General features: G+C 28.3%; 1 protein-coding gene across 1 annotated transcript; it reads right to left on the minus strand.

The window, feature by feature from the left end:
• Positions 1-1,332: 1,332 nt before the first annotated feature.
• LOC129976350 (protein spaetzle 5-like) lies at positions 1,333-21,398 on the minus strand. Its single transcript, XM_056089876.1, has 3 exons — positions 21,153-21,398; positions 5,361-5,690; positions 1,333-3,644 (listed from the first exon to the last, which is right to left on the minus strand). Exons 1-3 carry the CDS (start codon positions 21,311-21,313, stop codon positions 3,497-3,499), a joined length of 639 nt encoding a protein of 212 aa, XP_055945851.1. The 5' UTR covers positions 21,314-21,398; the 3' UTR covers positions 1,333-3,496.
• Positions 21,399-21,816: the final 418 nt, after the last annotated feature.

The following is a 21,816-nucleotide window of genomic DNA, read 5'->3' on the forward strand; positions in this document are numbered from 1 at the left end:
CCAGGCTATCCCAGCATTTAAATTCTTTTATCACGTTTGTTGCTTTTTCGAGTTAATGAGATTTCATTAAAACTGACGTACTAACAGTCAACGTGTCGACGTATTTTGTCCGAAATTTTAATGTGGATTTACCATTTCGTTGATATCACTTTGCTCCAAATGTAAGTTTTATAACACAATCTTTTTAAATTATCATGTTCTCGTGCACACGCAGGAATATTTAGTCAAATTTCCATTTGACGATTCGCAGCTGAAAAGGGAGATTACCAAAGCTAAAGAAATAACAGATTTTTATAAAACTATTTTTAATTCAAAGTAAAAAAAAAAATTAATAAAAATTTCACACTGTAATATTGCATAGTATAAAGATAAACATTGGACGTTAGAAGTTGACGAAAATTGAAAATGAACTACATGTATTTCAAACAAGCGATTTGCAGCAAATAAATGTAGTTGCCATGCTAGATATGTAGAAATTTTCCCAAAGTCTTGTCATAAGAACTATCGCAATAGGTAGTCTTCCTATAGGAATCTACCTAAAATGGATAGATAATGCTAAAATTATATTTAAGAATATATTTTAAAGCCTTCTTAAAATTATGGAGAAAAAGAATTATAATAATAAAATTGGTATCACTAAAAAGATATTCTGTTTTTATTTAGCAAATATCTCGGGATAAATTATCATTTGTTAGCAGAGCAAAAGCATATGATTTAAAACACTTGATGAAAGTCTGAAGACTATTTAACTTTCATAACAACATTGCAAATCATACTTAGAGAATAGTTTAAATTTTTTCAAATGTAGAGAAAAAATGCACAGATAAATTAGTAATTGGGAGACCAGTTCTTTTATTTTAACCCTTTCTAAGGCCATGGGAAGTATGCTTCCCACTAAATTTATCGATCTTTGTATGAAATTATGTAGGTTGGCATCAGCTCTGACAATTTTTTTTTTAGAAAGACAGAAAACTTAGATGCTTCAGTTCTTTATCTCAATCAAAATGATGTATCTTGATTTGGTACTTAATTATTAATTAACCAAATTAATTAATCAAATTAAATATATCTAATAAGCTAAATGAATTCCTTTTCTTATTGTAATTTCAAGCCTAAAAATATTTTAATATGATATGACAAGAAAAAAAGGGCCCTTTAAAGGGTTAATATGGTATAAAAAGTTAATTTTTGCAATGGCATTTCTTCCCACAAAATGCCACAATTTTGCTTCAGTTTTCATTAGATAAAATTCTCATTGATGTTTTTGAAAGTTGGAATATTCCCAAGGATATTTCTTTATATGAAAGCGAAACAGTCAAAAACACAGCCAAATAATAGGAAATATTTTTATTAAGATATAAATACAACAGTAAAAAATAAAAATTGTACACAGAGTAATGGATGAAACGATGATAAATTGGCAACAAATAAACAAATGTCATATACACAAAACGTAAACATGAATGATAAACAATTGCACACATAACAAATATATATACGATATTTTTGGCAAAATATATTCAAAAATATGCATCTGAAGAAACCTCTTCATATAGGAAACCGTATTTTATCAGTAAATTCTCATATTTTGTTGAATAGCAGAATGGCAACATGGTAAGAAATGTAATGTGAATATCAGGTACCCAAACGCGTGTAATTGTTTTCATTCGTCATCTTCTAAGAATTTCTATTTATAAAAATATATGCTTATAATTAATTCTAAAGTGTAATTTCTACAATTATGCATTAAATTTGAGGATTCAGCAAGCTTATTCATTTGAAAATTCTATTGCCAGTTAGTTATTCTATAATATTTAAGTATGAATTTTCAAGGAATTCGAAGTTTAACAATTTTTTGGCTAATAATCTATAAAAGTTATCATATAGCATGAATCTATTGTAATAAATAATGTTGCAATTCTTTTATTCTGTTATATGTTTATTCTGTTTGTTTTTTTATATTTCCATGAATATCACCTTTTGGGAATCTATCAATCGTGTCAAATATATCAAAAATTACAAAAAATAAACAATATTTTATGAATGTAACTTTCTTAGTGTTCCATCAGTTGCAGATAAAGATTTATCATAAAGGATTTCAGAACAAAATCCAACAATAATTATTTATGAAGCCATATAACTTAATAACTGTAACTGAAATATACTTTGTATCGGAATATTTTACATAGACAGGTTTGGACTCGATCAGACAAATGGGTTTTTCCTGTATCTTTCATGATGAATTTTCATTGACGTAGGAATGTTATCACGATTTTTAATTTATTACTGCATCTACAATACTGTAAATTTAGTTTTCACAATAATTTATTTTTTAAATGTCTTTTTTTTCTTTATATTTTTGTTTTTTATATCTATTGATTTATTTATCGTCCTTCAAATTCATAAAGGAAATTTAACTTTCATTTCCAGAAATTTTATTGTTTAGCTAATACTAATATAACTATGAGTGATTTGAGAGACATAACTAAATTATGATTATAGATAGTATTTAGAATCAAAGCTATCTCTTCTTATGTATTTGGAAATAAACTCACAATAGGCACACTTTTCATCATCTAAAATATCTCACTTTTGATTCAGTTGTAACGACAAGCACGTATTATAGCTAATGCCCAAAGGAAATATTAAGTGAAAAATAGATATCTTCATTTTCCAGTTGTCAAAGTCATGCAGGTAAGACAAGAATAACAAATAGAAGGAATAAAAAAAACATAACTTTGTCTCTAATCTGGCGATCCGAGAGTTCATACAAAGAAATGAATTCATCGCACACAACTGAATCAGAACATTTTATGTATGCATACCTTAGTAGATTAATTCTCTAGTAGATTAATCAAGATTAATTTACTAGGGTATGATGGAGACATTGGACACTTTCATTAAGGCATAATGAAATATCTTCATTAAGGTATAATGGGATACATTGGACGCATTCACTAGGAGTAATGGAATACATTCGCTAGGGCAGGTCCATGTAATATGAGAAAATAACCTTATGACCTGGCATAGGGTAAATTCTTGTTTTTGAGGTTTATAGGTCTTGTTTGAGGCAAAGTTAATATTTGGTTCCCCAATGCCTAGTATTTAAGGGAAAATTAGGGTCCTGGTAACGTGATGAAAAATAACATATAATTAGATGTCAGATGTTTAGTTATATATGTATTTATACATACTATGTGATCATGAGGTCACATATATGAATCCAATCTTAAGGATTTATGCATTAAACACAAAATTTTCACTCTATATATGATAAATAAAAACTGCATTTTGGCACTTCTGAATTTCCATTCTGCGAAAAAAACCAGCCGGACGTGGTTTCCATTACAAGAAATAAATCTTTGTAACATAGATTTTGCATAAAAAGACAATAAATCTTTCTTATTACACAGATTTTGCATAAAAAAACTTCAAATCTTTCATCCTTTGCTCTTTTCTCCTTTTCTTTTAAAAACATATTTCACAGACAACTTCTTTAGAAGTTATTGATGGGGTCAGTATGGCAGCGACACGAACTTGGCATCCAGAATGTATCTTTGGCGACCGTCCCGTTGTGGCTTAGGAACACCATGGAAACTGGAGAGTAGAACTGTGTACAGTACGTGCTGCACTCTTCACTTTTACTATAAAAGAAATGATACAATTAATCCTATTGAATACATGATATTGACTAAATTTTAAGATAAAAGGAAATCCTATATTGTTGTAGATAATCCAAAACAAGTTTTAAGTAAATTTCAAAATAAAAAAATATGAAACATAGCTTTGGTACAGCTAAAAACATAGAATGGTTCAGAAGATTTTCAATTATTTGGAGAACTTTAATGGCAACAAACTTTAATAGTAAGCCAAGAAAGTTGAAATAATTTTACCTAGGAAGATAAAAAAAACCAAAAATCCAAATTAGGAATTGGACAGTATGATCTAGCATTATTTCAGTCTGCAATAAATTCTGAGATAATGCAACATTTTTTTTTTTTTTGACAAAACACATGTTTGATAACATTACATAAAATGTTATTGTCGAACCAAATATAATCAATTCAGTACGTTCCGTATTCCAGTTTGTGCAAATGGCTTGATGACGTAATGCTGAACGTTGAAACATTTCGTAAAAGTTGCGATTGCGAGAATCGAAACAATCTCCTTGCTTTAGGCAACAACTATGACGTGAGCAAAAGATGAGTCGAATATATAATCTACAGCCTTGGGTGTTCCTGGACCGATTATAACCACGTGGTATTGATATTACTGCATATTAATACCACGTTTCAAAGAAAAAAATTAGAGGTCATAAAGTCATCATATCTTGGTGATAAGCAATTCAATATAAGGAGAAACAAATAACATAAAATACTCCAAAGATGTTCGTTAGGAGATATGTAAAAAACAATTCAACAAAAATGTGAATAGTCGATAACATAAACATAATTAAATCGTCATCTTATTGTAACATTGTAATTGTGATGCATGTCAATTGCAATAGAATTATTTCAAATTTTCAGCAGAAATAAAATTTTATTACAGAAAAGAATTCCAAATTACTTGTCCAGATTATGTAAGAATTGCTAAAATGTATTTATGATTTTCAGTTGCCAATAGGTAGTTTTATCCTACAGTTATCCTTCCGATCCTACAGATAAAATATAATTCTAACCGAATTTAAAGTAGTATCCCTGTCTTTCTAAATCGAAATTATTTGTATTCTGTTTAATTATAGTAATTTTTCATAAAAAATATAATTTATATTCGAAATTTCTTTTGTTGGAGCAGCTGTTTATCTTTCTTTGTACATTCAATCTGCTCATCAATGTCCACTATTAGATCTTTTTTTATCAGTATATATTTTCAGGAGATATGTACAGATGGAAAATCTCCTAAAAAATTATGATGTATGAAAATCTCCAGAAAAAATATGTACAGATGGAAAATCTCCTGAATTTTGAATGGATTTTTCAGGATATACATGAAAAGGTTTAATGTATCTCATGAAAAATGAATTAATGAATAATATGTTTATCCTGAAAAATGAATTGATGAATAATATGTTTATCCTGAAAAATGAATTGATGAATAATATTTTTATCCTGAAAAATGAATTAATGAATAATATTTTTATCCTGAAAAATGAATTGATGAATAATATTTTTATCTCGAAAAATGAATTGATGAATAATATTTTTATCTCGAAAAATGAATTGATGAATAATATTTTTATCTCGAAAAATGAATTGATGAATAATATTTTTATCTCGAAAAATGAATTAATGAATAATATGTTTAAATTCTAAATCATGCTTGAATATTTTACTCGAAATACAGTACTACGAAATACTCACTCGCATAGATGCACTTTGATCTTCTGGTTCGTCTCCGAATGTTCGTCCTGCACAATGAACTTCCATTCTCCAGAGCTACTGGCCGCCATTTTGGGCAATGCCGCCTTGCTGAGGATGGGACACTTCTTAGCGAGCTCCGACACGGACAAGTTTGGACTGGACTTCTCTGTAACCGATCTGCTCTTGCGATTCAGGAGGGACTTGTTGCCAGGCAAGATCAGCAAATCTTCGTGCAAGAATTCTGGAGGTTCTTCAAGTCCATCCCTTTCATCAATGAACCAATCATCGAAATCATAAGCTTTCGATTCCAGTAGCTTTTGAATAGTTTTTCTGTAAGAAAATAAACAAATTAACTAGCTGCCGACAGAGACGACCAACACAGATTTTTGTATAATTGAATTAAGGTCATATCGAAACGAAAAACATGTTTTCTTTCAAAACCGAAGTGAATGAAAAGAGTTTTTGCTTCTTTAGTCAAATGGTTCTCTTCTAAAGTTTGTAAAATATTATGCCTAGATCATTTCCGCCAAAATTGCGGATCCGTGATTAATTTTTTTTTTTTAATATCGGTTACATTATTAGAAAAGTGCATAAAAATTTAGGGAAATGCACATGAATCATGTAAATAATGTTCTTAACATTCTCAAGATACTGAAGGAAGAACTTAAATTTTTTAATAATTTTATTAATCCAAGAATATAGAAAATTAAATTTGGTCTAAATTCTTAAAAAAAATTATATATTGAATTGACATACGCCTATCAATTGAAAGTTATAAAATAACTAAGCATTTTGGATAAAAAAAAATATTCAGTTTTGTAGAATTTTTGTATGAAATTTTTGAAGACATGAAACGAAAACCAGGATAGAAGGCTTATAAGAAAATCTGACATTTTATTACATCGTAACATTAATTCTTTGTATAAAATTTGATTTCTGAATTTTCGCTTTTGTCGACATTTCCTCGATATTTTAAATTCATAAAGCCAAATTAGCATATGCAGTTTAGGCAGAACCATGATTAACAGGATACTAAGCAATTGCAGTTCAATAAGCTTTCATCAAAATTTTGACACATTTTGAAATCAAAAATTAGAGAAAAAGTAATGGTTCATGCACTGCGCATCAAATACCTAACCCTATTTAATTTTAGAATCTTATGAGCACTTCGAAAACAGAGCAGTCAGTTTGCAGTTTGACGTCACGTTACAAAATATATATATCATATAGTCGGATACAAAGAGAAATAATTTGTCTATGACACCATCTGATTTGTTTACATTTCGAAGAGGAAGTTTTAAATTGTGTTTTAAATTAAAATGAAATTTTAAACTTATATATACGTATTTTCTTAAATTATAGTTTTAAAATTATAATATATTATTAACTAAAATATCTCTTTTTTATGTAGTTTTGTCTTACTTTTATCATGTCATAATAATTTGAAATTATAAATAATGATATTTAAGCAAAAAGCATTAAACATTTTATTTTTATTTAATATTATATTACTTTTTTGTACGCAAATTTAAGAAATCGAATTTAAAATTTTGACGAACCTCCACGTTTTATACATTCCTAACTCCAAAAGAACTATTTATTGGAATTATTTGTAGCTCAGTTAATGAATTCGCTTTTTAACAGTTTATTGAAAAATCAAGAAAGATATGTCAAAATATGATTTGATTAATGGATACAATTATTAAAAGGATAATGAAAATAGTTCATTCAAATTGAACAATTAAACGTAGCATCATTTAATAGGAAGTAAATATTAACATTAACCTTCGCTTTAGAGAAGAATTTCGTTTCCTGTTTAACAGAAAAGTATCAGTTCTGTGGTGCAATTCTTACGAAAACCAAGTCTGAACTGAGGGGGGTTTTCGCTTTCGACACCACAGGATGACAGGCACTGCAAATGAGATTAAGAAGAACTACTTGAATCTTCCGTCTTTAAACTCAGTAATTAAAAAACACTTTCGGTTTACGCGAAAAACTGTAAATTTTTATCTATCCATTCCAACGGCATCCATTCATATGAAGTCTGTCTATCCGACTGTTTGAATATAAATTAACGAGATAATCACAAAATAAAAAGATTAGTTGAGTAAAATTTGGTACATAGATTTTTCTATGTATCAAATTTGGAACGAAATCCATTAATTGATTGATCATCTGTCGGTCTTAAATTTTTAAAGCATATAAACACAAAGATTCAAAAGCATAACAACTTAGGCGAATCAAATTTGATTAACAGTTTTAGAATTTAAAGTGTAGATTTTTACTAAATTTTGAACCAATTCTGTCAAAGGGTTGACCGTTTGTTGGTCATCCATGTAAACGTAACGATTTAAATAAACCAAATTTAATGAGCTATCGCTTGAATATAACTGTAGTTCTATGGCAAATTTTGGCTTCAATCGGCCTGAAAAAAAGGCGTCCAAAATGTATATTCGATTTTATGGTGCTTGTATATTATTAACCAAATGTCGGCGATTAATCGCCAAAAATTGCACTCTAGATTCAGTAAAAATGATATGTTCATACTAAAGATCGATCTTTTGTTAGTAACGCTCTCCAGAATTATGAAATTTCTTAAACTAGTCTACAAAGCACACAGTTCCCAAATGTATGAATAAAAATGTGAGCACTTATGGTGTTTCCAATCTTGCCCAAGGTCCATAATTTTATATGGGAGGAAAGAATAACACTTTTATTCGAGAGTAGTATATGATAAAGTTTCCGGGGAAACTACTTCCGCAGGTTTCACTTTGTTTAATTTTCCTTTTTTCGTTTTCTTTAACTCAATATGCATTTCAGATTGTATTCTAAAACGTATACAATGCAAAAACAACATCCTAATAAACTATGAAAGCGATTCAAAATCATTCCAAGAACTGAAACATGTAATAAAATCCTGAAAGAATAGATAAAATCTGGAATAAACAAAATGGAATTTATCATTGTAGTACTTTAATACGGCAGACAAAAAAACTCGTTTCTTTTAAAGTTATAAAATGTGAATTCCAGATATTTGGTTTTTGATTGTATAAAGAATAAAATACGAGTCGGCGTATAAGCACGGATCAGTTTTGCGCAGTCAATAACTTCACATTCTTGAAAATCATAAAAATAGAAATACAGTCTGGAAAGAAAAAGTGAGGAGCTAATGTTATTCACAGAAATCGGGAAATTCCCGATATCTGGAAGGGTATTTCCAGAAGCGAGCATTGTTAGAATGCATACCGATCACATCGACACGGTTACGGTTAAAGAGAGAGAGAATTTAGAATTTCTCAAAATTTATTTGCTGGAAAAAGTTAGCACGCGTCTGTGTTGCTGATTGATACGCATTGCAGGTACGTAACTACGCGTTCGAGATCTGACGAAAAAAGTAAAGGTCATATTTTCAACAGAATCTGTTTTGATATAAATCTATCTGAAATGGAAATAATGAAGTCAACAAAAATGGATATTAAAAATGGAAAACCATACTAATTAGGAATGTTAAGAAGATCATTAATTACATATTTTATGAATTATACATTAACGAATTTATGAATCTTTCATTAGAATAGGTGTTATGTTCAGGCATAATTTTAAAGCATCTAAAATGAGGGCGAAAAATATTTGAATAATATTTTCTGCATTAATTCTGATGATATTTTAAGCAAATGATTATTTTACCAATTTATGTTCAAAGTCATTATTTTAAAATATTAATTTAAAGTCACTATTAAATAAATAATTAAAATACTGAGAACAAACGATAATGCCAACAAATATTTTTATTTATCGTTCGCTTACTTTTACCATATTAATTTTAGAAAATTGTATAAAGAATAAAAAGGAAAATATTGCTTGCCAACATTTAATTCTACTTTGAATAAAAGCAACAAATTAAAATGTGATGTTTAGAGCCATTTTTTTTTAAGCAAACTCAAGCAGAATAAAAACACATTGATGTTGTTAAAAAGCGAGAATGAAATATAAACTGAGAAGTGTTAAAGATAATACTAATTATTTTATTTTGAATTTGTTCCAGTTCAGTTTTTTAAACAGTTCTTGATTCCAGAATAATTATATTTTCGATCAGATAAATATTTTTCTCTTCTGGTTTCCTTATTTTTTGTTATCCTTGGTCACTTCTTAAACTTGCTTCGTTTTTTGTTTCGAATTAATTTTTTAAAAAACGTTTTTATTCAATTATTGACATTTTATTTTATATTTATCTGGTCCTTTAATTTGTTTTATTTTCACATTTTACTTGTGCTCTAACTATTTTGTACTAATTTTTTAAAAACATTTTTAAAGACCTTCATGAGAAACAGATTTTATTTCTACACTTTCTCAATTTTAAATTATGCCTTGTATTTTAAGCTCAGCATAGCTAAATCTGATTTCGACGTCACACAAACAACTCAATTTTTTGCTATATTTTCGATTTGCATGGCTCTAGTTTTAATACTATTGCTACTAGAATACAGTTTTGACATATAGAATTGTATACGCACGACTTATTAAGAATTTTTTAATAACTGTTGTTGAACAGTGATTAGTATTGTAAGTCAACGCATCATATGAAACGTATTTTTTGCACTTACCATAACTAATGATAGTTATGTGAGGATTTTAATTTCAATATTTGAAATCGGTAAGAAGTTTAAAAAAATTAAGGTAAATTTTGATAAACTTTCGCTGTTTTTAAAATATTACAATAACGAGTCGTAAATTTTTTCATTGGGGAACATAAGATTGCCAATAATGTTTTATTCAAGTTTCACACCTAATCCATTTGAATGAAGATAAATTGTCAAATTTTTCAATTCAAGCATAGATCTATAAAGTTATCGAATCCCATCTTATATATAAAATCCTTTAGGTATAAAAAATATCACTGACATATGTGATAATTTTTAAAAAAATTTACTTAAATTTTCTAATTTACTTTAAAATTTTTAAAGAAAAAAGTGAAAAAATTAAACACTTCTCCATGAAAACTTATTTTTCTGAAGTAATTCAATTCATAAGGAATTTTTATCTTTAATATTATAAATCAAGATAATAACGCGTCTGATTTTGTTTCTTAATTCATCAAACATATAAAATTTAAATCCTAAAAAAACTTCCTTTAAAACAAAACATCAAAAGCACTTTTTTTTTAGAATTGTGGCAAGATATTTTACAAAGACTTCATTTATCAACAATTGTATATGAAGAATCTGTCAGGCGCACCCATTTTCTTTACAGCAAAGAACGCTCCCAATCTAGTTTTTCTTTTTACATATATAGGCTTTATTCACTTTCATGTAAGTTCTAAATTTTTTAAAATCCTCTTTCATTTTATACAGTAGATAAAAAAAAATCAATGGGCGTCAAACATTTCACGTGTTCGCCATCAGCAATCATTTACTTTGGAATTCGGCCTGATAATACAGAAGACAATAAAGTGTGCACATCAAAAGAAAAGACATTCAAACCCTTTCTTTGCATTCATGCAAGGATTAAATGGCTGAAAATATTTGACTACACCCACGACGCAATTCTACGGAGATAAAATCGCTCCGTTTTGAGCAATTTTTTTTCTTTCTTTTTAAGCTGACCTTCGTGGCAGCAGAGAATTTGATTTATGTGGACGAGTTTTCTCATTGTTGCCAAAGCACGATTCGAAATTTTAATAAGGCTTTCGTTTGAATACTATGACATGTTTCAACTATGATTGTGAAACAGAGCTGCTTGTTTACGTGTCAAAGAATTAAGAAAGTAAAAAAAGCTGTTAAATTTTTCTTTCCCAATGTAACTCATGGCGTAACCCTTTTCTCATAAGAAATATTTGGGAGGAAATATAAGTCTATCAAATTCTCGAACTTTTTTGAAGAATTCATTGTACGTCAAAATAAGTCAATCAAATGTTATTGATTAAATTATAAATTTTAATACATTTTTAAAATGGTAAGGAATGATTCAGATTTTTGAATCCCCTTCTAAATTTGTATTAAATATGCAAAGTTATATTTGAAATCACTAAATGTAGATATAAATGGACTAAATTTTATAGTAAATGGTCTCTATTTTAAAAAAGATTAATTAGAATAAGTATTTTAAAACAGTTTTGTAAAAATTCTTCACAATTATTTCACAAAGAATACATATAGTCAACTTGCAATACGTCATCTTCTATAATTATTCCTTTGAATGTTATAAAATTCTATGTATAAAGTCATATTATTTTTTCGAAGAATGACAAAAGAATTAAACCCTCCAAATTAGATGAGATTGTGAAAAAATTTAATTTTATTTATCATTCCGGTTAAAAAATTTAATATCTCAGTTTATCCTCTTTCCTACATTTCTAAAATGTAAATCTAAAAAAAGGAAGGCTATTTCATTCATTATTATGTTTATTTTCATTACAGTAAAGTGCGGTTAAAATCATATGCTAGATTATTGTTTCAGATGGCAATAAATAATTTTTTATCAGCAATATGACCTAATAATTGTTATTAAATGGTATACGTATTAATATATTTCTTGTAATTTCCATCGATATTTAATATTAATATGAATCTTTAAATTTATACGAGATTTATTAAAACACTCTTTACCATATAAAGAGTGAATTTTTACCTGATGATTTTTAAATAAAATTAGCTTATTCTTATCTCGTTCTTATTATTTTATTAATTAAATTTTTCTCTTCTAAATGGCAGTATTCAGTTCGATATATATAAAAAAAGAATTTAAAAAGAAACACAATTACTAAAAATTATTTATATTATCTTTGCTCTAGATTTCTTTTTTAAATTTATAAACTGACTCTTCATCAAAAAATCTAATTATATAACATTTTATTGGATTTTTTTTTATTTTCTATTATAAGTTAATAGGAATAAATAAGAATTTAGACAATTTGGACATTTTAAACAGTAAGAAAATATCAAGAAACTAGATATCCCTGTAAGCCCAGGAAGTTTAGTTAGATTAATAAAAATTTATACTTTAGAAATAGACAAACCACTATCTTAAATAAATAAATAAACGTAAAGCTAGAGAGCACGAATTGATGATTCATTACGAAATAAACAGCTGCGTATGATACTGGTTGAACCACAGGATACAGGAAGTATTTTAACAGCAAATCGCGATAAGTATTTTGAACAAAAGTATTCGAAACCAAAATAAAGAAATTAAACCCGCTTCTTTTGGCATATCCAGAATTTATAACATCGTCACTACTAGTTTTTGAATTTAGTTCTTTAATAACAAACAAACCTCATTCTTAAGCAAGTGAGAAAAAAAGATGGAAGCTAGGGAATTAACGCTGATGATTCATTTAGAAATAAGATTAAGTATGCTGCTGGTTGAACCACAAGAGGCAGGATGTCTCACTTTCACTTTTTCACATCGTGATAAGGCATCTTGATTATTAAGAGGAAAGGGTGTCGCAAGTGCATGCTTTCGTAAGTTGACATCAAATATTTTAATTGCTGTGTTGGGAAAACACTTTCTATTTTCTGTTGGGGGTTATTTTTTTGCTTAGGAAACCTACCGAAACAGCAAATATGTTTATTTATAGAAAAACACCGCAGAGATAATGTTTTCCTAAATTGTATCTTCCTCTATTTGGTTACATATTCTATGTAATTAGAACGATTTACAAAATGAAGAATTCTCTTTTTGTCTTCTTGATATAATTTTTTTCCATCTTATACTTCTGTAAAGTTGTAACAGCTTAACTGAATTAAAGAATATTTTTATTTTTATTGAATCATAACAGAATAAAAAACAAATAATCGGTTTCATTACGCAGATGAATTTTATAAATTTTCAAAGGAAGCAGACGATATAAAATCTGGTGTAACATTCAATTTAATTCTAAACAATACTGATGAAAGCAATTTTTTTTATTATTATCAATTAATACCTGTCAAGAACGTGAAAATTATTTAACAGAACGAATTTAACAGAGTGTTCAAGTGACATCAAAATCACTGAAAAAAGAAGTGCACATGTCATTTCAAACTAATTGTAGGTTGTTTTCACCAATCTGGTGACATAAAGTCTTTTTTTTCCCACTCTAATAAACGCAATAGCTACTGAAATTTAGTTTGCATAGTATACACCTAATGTGAATCATATGAGCATGATTTGACTCCATTATATATTAAGTGTTTTTGTAAAATATTGTAACAATTTCTAGAACAACAAAAGTTAATCAATTTAATTGCTTCTGAAATTTCGCAATATTAACAATTTTCTGGTCTATTTTTTAAAATATTAAAAATTGGGTATTTTGTACAAAAGTTTTCCCATTTTTTTATTTGTTGCAAATGTGAAATTTGTGTGCAAAAATTACATACAAATTTACATTCATTTAAGCTCATTGCCTTTTTAAGTTATCATATTACACACATATAGAAAATCAGATAGCATTCGCATTGACAGATTTTTTTTTTTTTTTTTTTTTTTTTTTTTTTTTTTTGTAAAGACCAAATATGAAATTTCATTTTTCAACAAACTGGATTTTTCAATTATCAGAGTCACCGGCAATTATAACCATAAAATGTCAAGATTTTTTTTTAATTCACTAATAAAAATATGTTATTCAAAAATTTTCTATTTATTAATTATTATTTTCTATTATTTGTTCTTTCATATATTTCATATACCATCGAAATTAATATGGAGTTTTGTAATCACTGAAATGACAATTTAATGAACGAAATAAAAATTAAATTGAAATGAATGCAGTAGATGATAATTAAATTCTGAAAAAATATTGGTTTGATTCTGGGAATGCATAATTGAACAAGATTCCGGAAATTTAGTATGTTAAGAAACGAATGAAAAATTGGTTGAAAATTCTTTCTTTACATCTATGAAAGAGTTAAATCAAATTGTATAAAGACACGCCAAGAGTTAAAAGAATTTGAAACCTTTTTTTTTTATGTATTTATATTTTGTTTTCTTGAGAAGAAGAAATTCATGGTTTTTATTTTTTGATGGATATTATTCCATGCTCTCATGCCGATTTTTTTTTTTTTTTTTTTGCAGTTTATCATAACAGCGCATTGAAACAATATCTTTTGCCAAAAATAATCATCTGAAAAATGCCGTAAATCAAATTTGATAGCTTTACGACACTTTCAAATTCTTCGAATACTAGTATGTTTTTATTCATTTCTGAAAATAAAATGTGACTGTTTAAGTTTGTGTTAAATTACTTAAAGTTTTTAAAGTATTCCATAATGTATCCAAAATAAGTCGAATTATTTATTTTTGAAATATTTATGTATAATTTGTATGAATATTTGAATAGAAAATGTTTTATATTATAATTTTTCAGAAATAAGATGATTTTGAAATTTTAATTTCAATTTATTTTACCGCAGGAGCCATAAAATTTGTACTGCGCAGAAACGAAGCGATGATAAAATGGCTTCCTTTTACACCTCGATATAAAAACAAAGTGATCGAGATGTTTTCCTTCATTGATTTTACTGCGAGATTCTGTAAGGGATTTCTTTGCCAAGCATTAGCTTAAGCAAGGAATCTTAGATTTCTTTTTAAAAAGATTATGCAAATCCTTTCATCGCTCTGTTTCCGGCTTGGGAATGAGGGAATCATCAATTTTATTAAATGCGTATTAAAAGTAATTAAATAAAATAGTGAGAATTGGATTAGGAAATAAGAGAACATAATAGAATGAAGTTAACATGGGCTGAATTAAGACAAAAATTAGGAAATTAATTAATATTCAAATTACAATAAGAAATATCATTACATATGTATAGCATTTTAAGAAAATTCAGAAATAATGTCTACACATTTTTAAAGTATAATATCATCTGCAGAGTATTGGAAAATAATCCGGCAGCCCATAATCCCATGTACAGAAAAACAACAAATTGCATTACAATGTTAAAATATGTGGAATCTACAGAATACCAAAGTTTTGCCAACGAAAATTACACCGATAAATTAACTAATCAAAGGAAAATGGCATTTAAATGTATAATTTCTGAGAAAGTGCTATTTTTCCTTTTCAAAGAAAGGTAAAAAAATAAATTTCTGATTATAGAAAAACTAAAAAAGAATAATAAATAGCAAACATTCTATTTTATTATAATAAAAAAAAGAATCGAAGCCTTTAAATAGATGCTATCGAAATAAATATGTAAAACAAATTCAACATTCGATGATAATTGATATTGAACTCAGTTCCCTTATTGCATCATTTTATGGCGACGTTTTTAATCACACTTTGTCTAATATATTTAATATAATTCGAGAACTAAGACCCAAGGAAAAGAGTGAATTCACTGTTTGCCGTGACGATCTTAGAGAATTAAGTTTTCCAAAAGCAGAAGTTTGACTTATCCGAAATATTTTCACTGAAATAACCCTCTAGGACAGATTTCATGAATAAATAGTTCATATTTGAGTTTCGCATGGAGAAATATCAAGAAAATACCAAACAGTCAACCCAAATACAGTAAGTAACAAACATAATTCGTACAGTCCACCAATTTTTTAATAAAGCCATTTAAGAAGAAAGGCAAAAAATAGAACACATTATCCCCTTCTTCCAATTTCTGTTCCTTTGTCATGCCTGGTATGGTTTAACTCACTAAGTTAATATAAGGTATTTTGTTTATTAACTTATGTAATGTAGTAGTTATTGATAAATCAATTTTATTATATTAAAAAGTGAAAAGTTATCAGAAGCTTGTTGCATGCCAAATATTCAAAGTCAGTATTCGATGGTATTTAAGCCCTTCGCATACGGATTTATTTACCTTCTTAATTAGATGACGAATCCTATCTGGGACATTTACAGTTATTTTAATTCCTATAATGAATATTAAGACCTCTGAAATATTGAAACCTTTCTGAGTGATTTTTTTTTAGTTTTAAATTACTTAATACTTTCACTTAATTGCAGATTTAAAATTAAAAATTCAGTAATTAAATACGCGTATCAGACGTGTCATTGTATGCGATAGGATTAATATTGAATTGCGTTCTTTTATTGCAAGATGTATTTTATGACGGTTTTTTTTAAATATAGGTTTAATTTTTATGGTGCAGTTTAAGATTATATATGCCTTTTCATCTGTTGAATTATTAGGGGCAAGTTTTAATTAGGAAGTTGTGAATAAAAATGAAACTATGCAGCGTTATGTGACGGAAAGAATAAAGAAATTATATAGAAAGAGAATTATAAAGAAAAGAAAAAGAGAATGTGTTCATTATGCACATGAAGAGGAAATACGATGTCCTCAGGCATGAGGACATCGTAGCAGAGATTCAAATGTTCTGTTCTTCACAACTTCAGTCCTCAGGTCTCTTTGATCTGTTCCCATGGACATTTTCCATCCTATTACATGTTTATCGAATACACAATCCTATGGGAGAAAAATCCAATGATTTACAATCGGGGGTTCTTGGTAGCCAAGCAAATGTTCTACTTTTTGCAAGCGTTCTTCTATAAAATCTTTCTCCAAACATATGTACCAAGTTTCGTTCATTTCTATCCGTAAAACGTAAAAATACATATTCACCAATTCCAAGTTACTGATTTACTCTACCATGTTTTTACGATGGCATTGCCTGAAATGGTCCTGATGCCTGCTATTTAATACATCAGAAAACTGACCTCAGGCGACTCGAGGTCGCATTTCTATTTCCCAAGTAAAAATCATACAGACGAACAGGAAAAATTTGTAAACATTTTGGGACACACTATATTATTGCAGTTTTTTTTTTTTTTTTTTACTTTTATATTGTTCCAAAGATTTGGCTTGTATCAATCCTTAGTTTCCCGTGTTTTATTATATATTTCTCCTGTAATATGTTTTACTCTCTGTTTGCAGTTTATGTTTAGCATTCAGAGTAGTTTAAAGACAAAGTCGAAATGGTTTATTAAAATTAGTTTTATAGCACCTCTTTTTCCCCTTGAGCAGAGAGCACCCCCTTGTGGCGTTTTACAAAGGACAAGCAATTGAACGGGAGACTTGCATCCTGAGGTCGACTGTTTCCAAATACGCAACCCTTGCGCTAACGCCGAATGCTGTCGGGTGGAAACGGTGGAATCCCTCCACCATACTGTTTACTTTAACCTAATTGTCTATGTGTGTTTGTAAATTTTGTAGTGTAGCTGTGTTTGTGTAGATTAAAAATAGTATATTTAAAACCGGGCAGTTCATTAGAAAATCACAACACACTCATTATAGTTTTAAAAAGAAATTAATGAAAGTAAGAATCTTGTCGTGTGTGTGTATATATAGCTACTGTTGTATATACAGTTTTGCTGATGAGTGATTGAAAAGATGACAAATTCGGAATTTAATTTCAATTTATTTTTCCACTGGAGAGCATGGTTTGTACTCGGGAGGGGGGGCGCCAGTGAAACGCGTCTATTTACATTGGGACACAAGAGAAAAGTGTGAGAAATGCTTCCCTTAGTGCTTTTATTAAAAGATTCTTTTAAGAACTTCTTTGACATGTGTCATTTCAGAAAAAGGAAATCTTAGATATCTTTGGGAATTATGCCTTAGAGTTTTTTACCTCTTCACTTGCAGCTTAAGAATTACAGGTTCGGCAATTTTTTATAACGCGTGTAAGAAATATTTAAGTACAAAAACGGGATTTAGATCAGGAAATAAGAGGAAATTTTAGAATAAATTAATACGGGTTATTTAAAATAAAAAAAATTAAAAATTAATTAAGCTTAAATTTAGAATAAGCGATAGCCTTATATATATTTTTTGAGAGTTATTTTTAAAACAAAAGTTTTAGAAAAAATCAACTTGCTTCTCAGCTTTTAAAATTGAATAAACCTTGGTTGTCCGATCCAAATTTTACTCATTTCATGCTTCCTGGCTTTTTGCGTGCTTAAGGCGTTAAAATATAAATTAATATGATCAGATGTATGTTATTTCCGCGGCAGTTCCAGTTTCCCATTTCGAATGCATTGAACCGCATTGGCTCAATTCTTATTTATAAATAATTTATTTATTTTAAATATTAAAATAAAAATACAACCAAGTTTAATTTTGAAAAATAAAAATTTTGCCTAATATTTTAAATACGATAAAATTTAGTATTCAAAAAAAATTATTTAAACTGAAATAGTGCCAGCGTCCTGGCTTAGGGATAGCGCGTCTTCCTCATGATCTGGGCGTTCCCGGGTTCGAGTCCTGGTTCGGGCATGGATGTTTTTCCCCTGTGTTCTATCTGTGAGGTGTGTGAAAGAACCCCACCCACCTGTAAAAAAGCTTGTGCAAGCGAATGTGTGTATGCCATCTTCCGCTCAGTCAGACTTCCGCCCTCGGGTACTCAGGGGTCTTTACCCTCTGAAGCTACTGCACCCCTTTTCCGTGGTAACATTGTCACGACATCATCAACTGAAATGGCAATTTTGAAAAATTCGCACTTAAAAATGCATTCTTTCGAACAGCTTTTTAAAACACCCACATTTCTCAAAACGGGAGCAATCGTTTTTCAAAGAATATAAATATCTTTGTGACGGGATTCCCGGCAACTTTGTAAAGTCCAAAGTTGATGGAAAAAAACCCACACCTCTTTTGACCCCAAAACATCTTCGATATTTCCTGGTAAGCGAAGTGGTTTTTCTATGAAACTGAATAACAGAAACAAAGATAAATTTAAAATGAAATAAAGTATTTAAAAAAAACCCTCTTTATACTCTAAGTATTAGCATGCTGTCATGATAATGAGTCTTATTGTGATTAATAAAAAAAAATTATTGCAGTGTTTGGTTTAATTCAGCTCAATTTAGTTACATTAAAGATATATTAAAAATTAAATATCTACAATAAAGATATACTAAGTAACATTGGAGCTGTTTTAGAGTGGAAACTTGAATTGTAATCAAGCAATAAAGGTGAAATTTGGTTGTTGTTTTCAGAAAGAAAAAAAAATATCGTAGTCCATTTTGAATAATAAAATAAAACACTGTTTGTTAATTATTATTGTGTTTAAAAAATTAGCAGCTCAAGAAGCTAAAAGGTATTTTCTGTTAGTGATTGTGAGATTCAAAAAGATATTGACAGAATTCAAAAATTAAATGATAAAATGGGAAATTTAGTTACAAATTGTAATCGTTCAGAGTGACATACAAGAGACTTTCCTGGCATTTGTAATATTTATATTACATTTATATAAAACAACTTATAATTTTTTTTTTCTATCTGAAGCTCATTTTTTAAAAAAAAAATATGTTTTGTAAACTTTAAAATCTAGAATTATCTCTTTTAGCATTAATTAAATAACTTATTTAAAGGCTATACGAGTGAAAAAAAAACTATTTTTAGAAAGATTAATTCGTTTCTGCTCAACAAACAAAAAAATTAAAAACATTAATAATTTTCATGATTATAAGAACGAAATGAAAAAAAATGTTTACATGTTTTGCCAAATTTTGTATTGATCTTTGCTGAAAAAATTTATTTAAATTATGGAAAGCTGCAGTTTTTTTTTATGATATTCGATGTTTTTCTCAGAAAATTAAATATTAAATTTTGAAGGTGTTTAAAAAATTAATTGTGTTGTTGGTTATGAAATATTTTGATTGCAACAGATTGAAATGAAAAGGGATATATATACAATTATATTGTTAGTGCACATATCAATTTTTTAAAGTCAAATTGTTTAAAAAACTATTCAAATATTAAAATGATACTAATGATAATTCAACTTATGTATATCTATCCAAGTCTCTTAATAATTTTAAATAATGTGCATTTAAGAGCAATATAATTGTTTTTAATGCTCCTCCTGCATTTTGTAAAAACATAAATAACTGTCCATTTTTATAGGTTCACAAAATTATTTCTGTAATAAAATATCTGTAAAAAAATAAGATTTTATTTAAAATATGCATTATATATAAATGTATATCAAGTAAATAAGCCACATATATTACTATGTATGAATAACTAATTTTCAAATTCAAAATATCGATTATTTACGTAGTCTAAAAATTAATCACAGTTTTTAAACTGTCACTGTTTACTCCAAATGAGTTGTCATAAGTATAACGAGACAATTTTATTTTATTATTATTATTATTATTCAAAACATTTTTAAAATAAAAACCTTCAAGTCTTGGAAAGATATTTCAATAATTTGGACAAAAATGTAAATAGAAAATATTTTTCAAATAAAAATTTGTATATTTTATTAATTTTTTTAATTCACATCCTATGTTGCATAATAAGAGGATAGAGATTAAATATGAAATAAATCAAATACTTAAATTACGATTGAACTGAAAAAACTTTTATAAGAAAAGGAAGTTTTTTTTTTTTCAAAATTAGTTTTAAAATTTTAATTTCTACATATCTGTAGCACGAAATTACTAAAAAAATTTCTTAAGAATAAATGAAGTTAACTGAGCTCTTATAAATAAATAAAACTAATAACATGATACTTGGGATAGACCTGAAATGAGAAAATAATTCAGTCCGGCGCAACAGGTGGGCTTTTTAGATTTCTTTAAGGCTGGACTTCGAACTCCCATATCGTACACTTCTGTCGTATGTCGTACTCAAATTTTACACAGAAATGAATCAATTAACTCAATAAATTAATAATGATATAAAATATAAAGTAGGTCTGCTTCTGGGAGAAGGAAAGAACAGATGTTTTATTATTATTATTATTATTATTACTATTTCGGTCAGATCGTATTAAAAAAATTCAGCATGCTTCAGATATCAAAATAATCAATATTTTGCTCAAAAGTAATAAATCATTTCAACTCACGCAGGATATTTATCCACTTTTTCGCAGAAAGTCGCCGTCTTGGCAGCACAAGGGGGTCTCACCCCTGGAGGTGAAGGGGTGAATGTCTCATCCCGGAACAAAGGAGCTCCCGAAACAACACTCACCCCCAAAAAGCAAACGACCACTAAACTCCTCCACATTTTTATTGTAATAACGCGCCTCACCCTCAAGTAGGCTTTTTATACGGCCTCGTGACGTCATCATCTCACAACAGACGGAAAAAGTCGTCCAGTAGGGGTGACGACCCTATCCCAGAATCGTTTGGAAGGGAATTCCCAGAGTGTTCGGGGATTCTCCACTTTTTAATCTCTTCTTCGCAGTGGAATGAGTGTTTTCCGACGAATGAGAAGGCGGTGTCTAGTGTGTGTTTTCGACGTCGTCAAAATTAGATCTCTTTCTCTATTTCTAAAAAGAGGTTTGTTTTCGAGATTCGTTTTGGTAAAGGAGGTTGTAGTTTTTTGAAGGTCATAGTTGTGTTCTGATCACATGTAGAGTAATGAGTTGGGAGATTTTGGCGTACTTTTGGGCTGGAAATATTTATTGCATGTTTTGATAGTGACTGATTGTGAAATTCAGAATAGAATTTATGTTAAAAAAAATAAGGTGACAAATAAAAAATATTTTTCTAAACGATTTTTTTTTT

This window comes from Argiope bruennichi, chromosome 7 (genome assembly GCF_947563725.1).
Source record: "Argiope bruennichi chromosome 7, qqArgBrue1.1, whole genome shotgun sequence".
Classification (NCBI taxonomy): Eukaryota; Metazoa; Arthropoda; class Arachnida; order Araneae; family Araneidae; genus Argiope; species Argiope bruennichi.

What these genes read in the sequence shown, in the direction of transcription:
- LOC129976350 (XM_056089876.1), bottom strand. Translation starts at nt 21,313, where the DNA reads ATGTGGAGGAGTTTAGTGGTCGTTTGCTTTTTGGGGGTGAGTGTTGTT. An exon ending in AAAGTGGATAAATATCCTGC is followed by an intron (nt 5,691 to 21,152) that starts GTGAGTTGAAAT and finishes ATTTTCTTACAG; the next exon opens with AAAAACTATTCAAAAGCTAC. An exon ending in ATCAAAGTGCATCTATGCGA is followed by an intron (nt 3,645 to 5,360) that starts GTGAGTATTTCG and finishes TTTCTTTTATAG; the next exon opens with TAAAAGTGAAGAGTGCAGCA.